At 38.9% G+C, this 10287-nt stretch overlaps 1 protein-coding gene across 1 annotated transcript; it reads left to right on the top strand.

Annotated features, from left to right (window-relative positions):
• Nucleotides 1–8357: 8357 nt before the first annotated feature.
• Nucleotides 8358–9491, top strand: LOC107671113 (neuropeptide Y receptor type 1-like). Its single transcript, XM_016463959.1, has one exon. The coding sequence runs from the start codon at nucleotides 8358–8360 to the stop codon at nucleotides 9489–9491; it is 1134 nt and encodes a 377-aa protein (XP_016319445.1).
• The last annotated feature ends 796 nt before the right edge of the window (nucleotides 9492–10287 follow it).

Here is a 10287-nt window from a genome sequence, read left to right as displayed (position 1 = left end):
CGACATGAGGGTGAGTAAATGATGACAGCATTTTCATTTTTGGGTGAACTATCCCTTTAAGTCCTTATCTTCATACATTTGCATTTAAAGCATTTTTGCAGATGCTGTTATTTGGAGTGAGTATTCTTTAAAGAGTATCCTGAGTATTTCAGCCCTATTTTCCAGTCCTCATCCTCAAAGCTGCACACACACAGAGTTTGATAAACTTCTAATTTTCACAGTGTACCAATAAAGGGATGTTTTATTCCCTTTTTACAGTCCCTTTCTCTGTGTTTTGCTCTTAATTTTTTCTCTTTCCTTCCCTCCCATGGCTCCCCTCTCCTCACTCCTCATTCACCCCATCACACTGAAGCCACTTCCTCTCTGCCACGTCAACGGCCTCCCTCTGAACTGCTTTTTCTTCAAAATCACAGAATCCCTTTCTCTCTTTTTCTGACTCTCCTTTCTCCCAATCACTCCCTCTCTCTGTCTCTCTGACCCCGATATCATATTTTACATGGACTGCATGTCGTTGTTGCTTATTTCTGCAGTAGGCCTATGTTTTTCTGCAGGAATTCAGCTGACCTCATGAACAAACAGGCACAATGTTTCTTACATTATAAATCTTACATTATAGCTGCACATTCAGTACTGCATACTAAATTACACTTAATCAAGTACATAAATGTGTTACAACTCTGCTTGGTTTGACATGAAAAATGAAATGAGTGATTAAGCTGCGACTACAGCACAAACTCTGGAAAAATATAATAATTTGTGTGCTCTCAGTAGTTTTATGCTGCACACGGTGTTTATGTGTGTTTCTGACCTAGAATAGAGATGAAATTGCTTAAAAATATCTTGCTAGAATCATTCTAGAAGAGAATGCAGGGGTCTCAATATGTCTTTTTGAAGTTTTATTACTTTTAGTTTGACACGCCATCTTAAAATGCAGTGCTCATAGAACTAGTCGCTGAAAAAACAGCAAGACATGATGCAATAGCCAATTACATCAGTCTGTCTCATACATACATAGACCAACAATTAACATTTCAGACACAATGTTCACAAAAAATGTATTTTATTTATCTTCTTTTGGAGGGTTTTCTCAGCAAATTGTAATATTAATAGAGCGCTGCAGCCATGACATCAAAACCCAGAAAACTAATTTGCCATTGGGTTCCCTCAAGATTTACCTATGGGTTTTTATAATGTTTTTTTTTTTTAATTCATGAGTAAATGAAGGTCGGTGGTAAATATATATTTACAATACTTGCACATTTTGTTGTACAATGTAAACTGCACACACTCACACACAAGTATGTAGTTACTTATTACAAACATGTTTTTAACTAAATAAATAACTGTTTTACATTTCACATTTTCAGTACAGGTGTACATAATTTACGTTGTAGACCAAAACATCCAAGTATAGTCAAGTTTTGTTTACCAAAGACCTTATTTTACTAATAAACAGAATTTTTTTTTATAAAAAACCCATAGGAAAATCTCAAGGGAACCCATGGCGAATTAGTCTTCCGGGTTTTGGCATAACGGCTGAAGCACTCTATTAATCTGCATTTCATGTAATTAATTTGATTATACTTTTAATTGGTTGACAGCCCTAAACTAACATATAAAACATGTTTTGAAATTATGGGAATAACTTAAAACTTAAAGTGATATTTCAGTACCAAATACAGACAGTTTATGTAGTGCACAGTGAAAACAACAGAACTCATTTTCGTTCTCTTTCTTTCCAATAACCACGAGGAGGACTTTGTGCTGGCCTACATATCACATCCACACACACATTAGTGTTTCCATTTGACTATGGTGGAGGAATGCAGAGTTGCATAACTAAGACAGCAGAACTGAGATCTCATTTCAGACACTCAAGAGCAGAAAGAGAAAACGCACACATAATAACATTATTACATTTCACTCTGTGTTTAGAATATCAAATTCACCTCTCCAACATGTGTCATGTTTAAATGATATCCCTCTTTCTGTTGCGCACACACTCTTGATATTGGGAATTGAAGGCAATGTAAAGGCTGTGATATACTGTAAAAAATGCATCAATAATGCTATTTCACAAGGTAATTGTGTGTATTATCGTACATTATCTTGCAGATGTAACCCACATACCTTCACATCAGCAGTCCAGGGGATCTTAACAAGGATATTTCTGCGCAAATTGACTCCTCTACTTTTTTGTTGAAAAGATGCGCTCCCCATGATGTAATGTTAAAGTAGCTTTTCATGAGAAAGCACTTTTTGTCAGACATGCAGGACACCTACTGCTAAGTCAACCTGTAAAAAGTTGGTCAGATTTTTAGGGGAAAAAATGGCTTTACATTAATCAGTAAAGTTCAGGACAGGTAAACCAGCTAACATCAAGCTAATACAAATAGAAATCACTGTAACCTACAATCAAACAACCTCTGCAAATGCACAAGAGACTCGGCCAATGTTGAATGTTAAGGATTATTTTGGAATTGCCCTAGAACCAGCATGCACCGAAGTGTTTCATACCACTCGCCTTTAATTTGATACATTTTACCACTTAATATCCTTACCAAACCTAACTAAGCTGCAATCTATGTACAACAGCACAACCTAGTGTACATAGACCAACTCTGTATGACAAAAATCAGTAAAAAAACGGATAATGTCCTGGCAGAAATTTTCCCTAAAACACAACACAATTACAATTTAAGTTAAACACCTTCATATTAACATGGTATGCTACATTGGGCCATATCCTTTACAGGCTTTTCTTAGATTGTATATTTTAGGTTCAAACTCAAGTGTATAAGCAGAATTCAGAAAATATAGAATACAGAAAAAAAACAATATATCCACTGTTTTACAATAAATAATATTGTTCTATTACTTTTTCTGTTACTTCTTATTACATGCCAAGGAAGCAAACTGTATAGAAATTTACTGAGCTATATGACTGTTAGATCATTGCTTTATTGACAAAAGACTATGGTTGAGTACAGCAGAAATAAGCTCTCATTAACAAAAGTGGTTCAAAAATGTAATGTAATATTTACCTTCCCAAATTGAGGTCACAATGTGAAGTCTCACCACTTAATTAAATCAAACACTTGCTCTGAGGATTCCTGACCAATGAGTAACTGTGTGAAAGAGAGAAAGAGGGCCAAGTGTTTAGGTTGCTGGAGTGACCAGAACAGTGCTTCACACTCCACAACTCTCTATTTTGGTTTCTTTAAAACTCAGTATCAGTACTCAGCCAATTTCCAGGGCATTACATTCAGGTACAGCGTGTATAAACATACAGATAAATAATGATAAGAAAGGGCAACAGTAATGAGGGTGCGGTCGGTATCCTTACAGCAACAAGGGCCCACAACTCTCACGCAATTGACGCTGTTCTCACCCCACACATTTTCTCATGCAGTGAAAACCCTCAAACAAAAGCAAAAGCGCCTTCCGTTAAAACTGTAATAAGTTGGAGACACAGATACGGCAGCCTCTCAAGTGCGAATTTGTGTTGTGTTCTGGTGAACTTCAAAAGCTTAATGTGTTTTTGTAGCGTTGAGCGATGTAGCCAGTCACATATCTGTGGCCATTGCGTTCAAATTACTTAGAATTCACTCACCACTGCAAGCTCCCGAATCCTCTCATTATAACAAAGTGTATTCACAATGTAAATAAGAGATCCATTGATTATAGCGGTGCCTGCAGGTGTACGGCTGTATGAGCGCTCTGACTGCGCTCTGACTGACCTGAGAAACATTTTCCCTGCAAATATTTCTGCAGTTTTACCTATTTGTGTCCCGGATTTCTGTCAAATGAACCAGCGATGACGATCATTCGTGATTTAATCATTCTTTTGTGTCAGTTCTCTCTTTTCGGTGAACTGGCCGAACGCGTTTGGACCTGTTTTATGGTAATTCGGTAAAGTTGGCAAGATATTCACAGATTTCTCTACCAAAAGAGAATATTATGCTATTTTAACCGACGCTGATACATAACTAACATTACATCTAAGACATATATTGTTTTCGGTTCCTTAGTTTCCTTAACGTTATATCATGGCTGTTGTGACGCTGAGTTGTAATACTGGGGTTTCCCTCTTACGTCACACTCCAGGATTCCCCGACGACGCTTAACGCGCCTCAATGAACTAATACAGTGATGTAAACAAGACCTCAGATCTCAATATACACTTTACTGATGATGCTAACTATAGCCTACCTGAGGGTTAAATGCAAGAAAAACATATTAATGTTGCCTCTCCATCACTCTCCAGAATAAAATGATACTGTAAATGTCATCGACGTAATAATCAATGCATAATATGCTGTAATGTTTACCAAAAGTTGCTGTAAATACCTGTACAGTGAAGCTGTCATTTATCCTGCTTAAACCCATTCAAATGTATTGACAGCGCTGGTTTGTTTGGAACTATTGAGAGCTACTGAAGACAGCTATTGAAGAGAGCGTGACACAGAGCCTGAAGGCGTGTGTCTCACGCCAAATGCGTGAGAGTTGGCAACCCTGATTAGCTGCCAGATTAAAAAAATTAAACCAGATTAAATAGCTCCGATCATGTAAACTGAAGTGTCGAGGTAACAAAACGGGTAAATACCGCTATTTACCATGCAAACACTGTAGAACCATAAAACCATGGTAATGAGGAGCATGTTTTTTTTCTTACTAATACTACAGTTAACCCCATATTCAAGAATTACAGTAGCGTTCCATTATAGGGCAACAAATGAGAATTTATTAGTTCTAATAAACGTTAATTGAAGTAGCCTAAAATATTAATTCAAAAGAGCCTGTAATATAAAGGAATATTAATATTGTTAAATGCATTTGCAGTATATATTCAAAAATATCTATTATTTGTTTACATCCTTTATATATTAATAAATCATTTATTTATTCAAATTGCCCTAACCCAGCAAAACATTTATGGGGAACATATGGGCCAGATGGGCTGAAGTTTAGCCCTGATGATTCTCTTATATGGGCAGAAAGAAGACCTTTAAATTAGAAGACTATATGGCAGCCTAGAAGACTATTTAAAGTAAACTCCTTAAGGGAGCTGTATAAGTCGTTGCTGTTTCTGGAAACCTGTTTGCTTTGAACTCATATCTGGTATTACTGCATTTATGTTTTTAATGTGTTGCATCCAGGGACATTTAGTATGTATATATTCATTATATCTCTGTGTTTGAAATTGTATTATTTAAAAACATACTGATTGTTCCTGTTGAATAAAACATTGTGGCACCAAGATACTATGCTATGCTACTATGAAGTGGGGCCCTTGGGTTTGCTATAGCCCCAGGGCCCTTATGTGTGCTTAAACTGGTCCTGATTGTGGGTCAAGTCATTAAAGACAAAAAAGATCCAACGTACACAGTATTATTACAGTATTACAGTATTATGCATATACCATATAATTTTTATGCATAATAACAGATTAGCTTGTTTAATTTGTCAACCTTTTTTTTTGTTTTCATGAGCACTGTTAATGACACATAAACAGTAATATGATTTTCGTATTCAACGTGTCAAACTTCATAAAGAAACGTAAAAAAGGCGAAACAAAACTTTTATAAAAAAATTAGTTTCACGATGTAACGTTAATCGATATCTGGCAACATAAGGCTAGTTGTTTTTCCCGCTTGGGCGAGCAACCAACCAATGAGAACGCGGAACGCTGACGCAATGGACTCCAAAACTGTTCTCGTTCCTCTCACCTTAATCCCTGTATAACTAAATTTGTACGTATTTCATAATGCTGCTTTTTTGCAACTGAATAATTTGAGGACAGCCACATAACACTTTTTGTTATGTAAATATGCTTCGTTACATCTCAGTTATTGTTAATATGAAGCAAGCTTTAGCAGAGTTGTCGCAGCTTAAATGTAGTACAGCACGCCGTTTCTATGAACATACGTTTGTGTTTGTTTGTGTGTTTTTGAGAAAATATGTGTTCGAGGGACCCGAACGCGTTTTATAACCTGTATCCCAAAGAACCCGATGCAGTACATCGTTCATGTCACACGTGGGCAGTAAACACAGTGGAATACATGGGGTTATGCAGTGTGAAGCCCAGCAGAAGAGTTACTACAGAGACGGTACATTGCAAGGATGTGGGCTCAGAAGAAGCCCAGGATGAGAGAGAGAGAGAGAGAGAGAATTTTTTATTTATTTTTTTAATTTACAAAGACTTTATTTACAACAAATCTCCTACTTGTTGGAGACTTCAATAAGATCACAAACAAAAGCAATGTTGTCAAAAATCGACCTACCTGGGACACAGTAGGTTTTGTCAGGATGAATAACAGTGTCCATTACATTAGCAACTCACCGCGGACGCCACTTTAACACCATGACGTCGCGTGAGATTATTTAAAATACCAGCTCACGGCTCCGCCATCGCCGCACAAGGGGAAAAAAAACCCCGCGGCCCAATTCAAACAAACAACAAAACCAAGAGAGAAGAGAAACGCAATAAAACAGAAAAAGAAAGAAAAGACGAAAAAACTCACTTGCAAAACCACGCTCCACACTCACACTCGCACCGGAAGAGAGAGAGAGAGAGAGAGAGAGAGAGAGAGAGAGAGAGAGGGAGAGGGAGAGGCAGAGGGAGAGGGAGAGGGAGATGAGTGTTGAGAACATCTGGAGTTGGTTGAATCAGTGTTTATTCCCCCGACTGCCTGACAGCAGTCTGCTGTAGAAGACACAGGTGAGTTCTTGAAATGCAGCTCACACAGATATGCATGTTTCTACATTATATATTCAATGATTCTAAAATAAATAATGTGTATACAATAATTTATATATGTAACTATTTAAACTCCTGTTTTTTTGCAAAGATGATTGCAATGCTGCGTTCAATTTATGAATTTAACAGGGACACCGTTTCATTATTCTGTGGTCTGTGGAGCATCTTCATGTGGTTGAAGTTTGATTCGCTGTGACTGGGTGATGTTAAGCCTCTGTGGATGCTTTTGTGTCTTTAAGTAGAAAAGGTTGTGTTCTGTTTAGTGAGTTCCGTTTAGTATTTTATATCAGATTAAATGCTCTTCCATTTTGGAAACATTGATATTGCAGCCCACATCAGCCACACATGCATAGTTGTTCAGAAAGGTTAAAAAGCTTGTAGTAACCTACAGTCATCTGTTGGACTTGTTGACACAGACTGCAGCTCTTTGGTGTTGCCATGAAGTGAGGACACAGGCAATTTTCTCCTTTGTACACATAAATGCAAGCACATTTTAGATCAGTATATTTGTGCAGGTGTGCAGTATGGCGACAGGATTCAGTGATAGTAACAGCTTTATTTGGAGCATATTTGAGTTAGAATGAAAAGCTGTGTCTTAGGGTTCAATTCATACCTTTTTAGGGATGTTCTTCTGCATCTGATAATTCACGTCACACAAATAGGATTTTCTAAGAGAATTTACAATTACCCTTGAGCCAAAGGAGGTCAGAGATCAGCACAACAGCATCTGTGATTGTTTTGAAAATTAAATTCATGTAGTATTTAAGTAAAAAACTAAAACCATATAGAATCTCAGAATGCGCCCGGCTTTAATATCACCTGTAATCTAGAGCTCAGGGTTTGTATTACAGTTGAGTCAGAATGTCTGTGTGTTTGTGCAGATGTGAGTATTTTACGGTTTGGTCAGTGTGACATGTAAACTGCCTTAGGGGAAATCCACACCTGTAGGAGAAGAATGGGGAGATGATGTGAGATTGGTATGATTATGAAAGGGAGAGAAAGAATGAAACTGACAATGAGAGAGTGAGTGCAGGATGTGAGACCGTTCTGCAAGCCTGCTACCCAAGACACACACAAATAAAACACTACAGTCTGCTGAGACGGACTGATTGCATTCTTATTATAAGCCATTGCAGGTCTTGATCAATGGCCACCCCCAAAGGAACATCTAAAATTGGATGCACTGCAAATCACAGTATCATTCCACCCACACACTTCTCTTTTATCTCTTTCCTATTATTTTCAACTACAGAAAAAGTCAAATAACAAAAAGATCACCTTTTTATTTTTAATCAAAGGTGTCAACCCAACTCTCTCTTGATGTAAAGGTCTACATTCTCAGAGGTACCCATGATATTGCTCTATAAGAGTCACTTTTTGGGATTAAGTAAAACCCTTGTCTTTAAATCACCTTTAAAACTTTTATACTTTATGTACTCATTACTTCCAAAATAACTGTTATAGCCTCTGTAGTGTCATAGCTGCTGAAATGCATGCTGAGTGTCCCAGGGGTGTGCACGTCTAATTTAGATGCACCTCTTTGTTATTTTCAGACTCCCAAGATGCTTTGCTGTCTGGCGCTATCCTGAGGTGGCCAATGTCGTCGGCCCTCTTTGACATGACGTGGTGGCAGGCGCTCTTAAACTCCACCCTCAGCCTCAATCAAAGTAACAGTAGTTTGTTCCTGCTTGATGTCCCCTGCTGGCAATCAAGCACCATGACACTTACAATAGTGCTATGCTATTGCCTAGTGCTTATTTTGGGCTTGCTTGGTAACATCCTCCTCATTTGCATTATTATGCACCAGCGGGACCCTCCTAACGTCACTAGCATCCTCATTGCCAACCTTTCGGTTTCTGATATCCTGGTGAGTGTGTTCTGTCTTCCCTTCACAGTGGTTTACACGCTCATGGACCACTGGATCTTCGGTGCGCTGCTATGCCGCCTAATGCCATTTGTGCAGTGTGTGTCGGTGACGGTTTCTGTTTTATCTCTGGTTTTGATCGCACTTGAAAGGTACCAGCTCATCCTGCATCCATCTGGCTGGAAGCCGAGCATCCCCCAAGCGTACATAGCTGTCTTGATTGTGTGGCTGCTGGCCTGCATAACATCATTACCTTTCCTGGCATTTCACTTGCTCAGCAGTGAGCCATACAGTCTGCTTCCTGCGCCACTCAGCCAGCTGCATGCCTGTCTGGAAGTCTGGCCCTCTCAGCAACACAAACTAGCCTACACCACCAGCCTGTTACTATTCCAGTACTGCTGCCCACTGTTCCTCATGTTACTTTGCTATCTTCGCATCTTCCTGCGGCTGCGACGCAGACAGCGCATGCTGGAGCACCAGTGCAGCCACAACCGAGAAGACGAACACCGGCGTGTGATGCACAGCAAACGCATAAATGTCATGCTTGCCACTTTGGTGGTAGCATTTGCCATGTGCTGGCTGCCATTAAATGCCTTTAATGTGGTGGCGGACTGGCACCAGGAGGCACTGCCCGTGAGTTACCACAATCTGCTGTTTTCACTCTGCCATCTGCTGGCCATGAGCTCCACCTGTGTCAACCCCATCATCTATGGCTTCCTCAACAGCAACTTCCGCAAGGATGTGGCCTCCGTGGTGCTACACTGCCATTTTCAGCCACTAGAGGACAGCTACGAACACTTTCCAATGTCCACAATTAACACTGATGTATCACGGACATCTTTTAGACTCAGAAACAATTCTGTGTAATTGGGCTAATCGCCCAAATCTTAGATCAACACTGATTGTTTCACTTCAGTGCCAAAACTTTCACACTGATGCCAGCCCTAGACTTAGCTCTTGTAACCCATATGGCCAAAAAAATTCTGGCCAAAATATATTTTTAAATATATGGTAAATATATGTTGTAAACATCAAATTATAAATATGTTTTGTCCAAACCTTCAAATGCCAAAATATATTACAAAATAGGGTTGGGTAAAAAATATCGATATCTCGATATTAATCGATTCTCATTTTTTCGGAACGATATCGATTCTTAAAGGAATCTTTACAAGGTCTTGATTTTGTTTTGGGGGTGTACTAGAACAGGCTCTCATACTAGGTTGTTCGAAAAACACATTATTTTTCACATATTTTACATTATTACAACACCTCCCTCCCCAGTCTGGCATGAACGGCTCTGAATAGTTCCTGTATCAAATGAAGGCCCGCCTGTATTGCAGTATTCAAACAATAAATGCCGTTTTGGCGCTGTTTAATGTGGAGTGATAGATCGCGCAATAGTGCCTCAGTTCAACAGATGCAGCAGCGCGAGGCGCACGTGAACTGATCATCTCCTCCACATTAATACCAGTTTCAGCACATAAACAATAAACATGACTAAACATCCGAAGGTAAGTTAAAAGAAAGAGTACAACTTTACAATCCGTATTCTGTCTCATGTAATCTCTCAGTCAGTGTTTCCTCCGCGCAAAGATGTCAATATAACGTCTTGTAAACAATGTCACATAACGTCACATTTACCTCAGAAAAACATATTTAG

The sequence above is a fragment of the Sinocyclocheilus anshuiensis genome, unplaced genomic scaffold (assembly GCF_001515605.1).
Source record: "Sinocyclocheilus anshuiensis isolate Anshui unplaced genomic scaffold, SAMN03320099.WGS_v1.1 scaffold861, whole genome shotgun sequence".
NCBI lineage: Eukaryota > Metazoa > Chordata > Actinopteri > Cypriniformes > Cyprinidae > Sinocyclocheilus > Sinocyclocheilus anshuiensis.
Note: the sequence above shows the minus strand (reverse complement) of the source record. Positions and strands in the feature narration are given on the sequence as shown.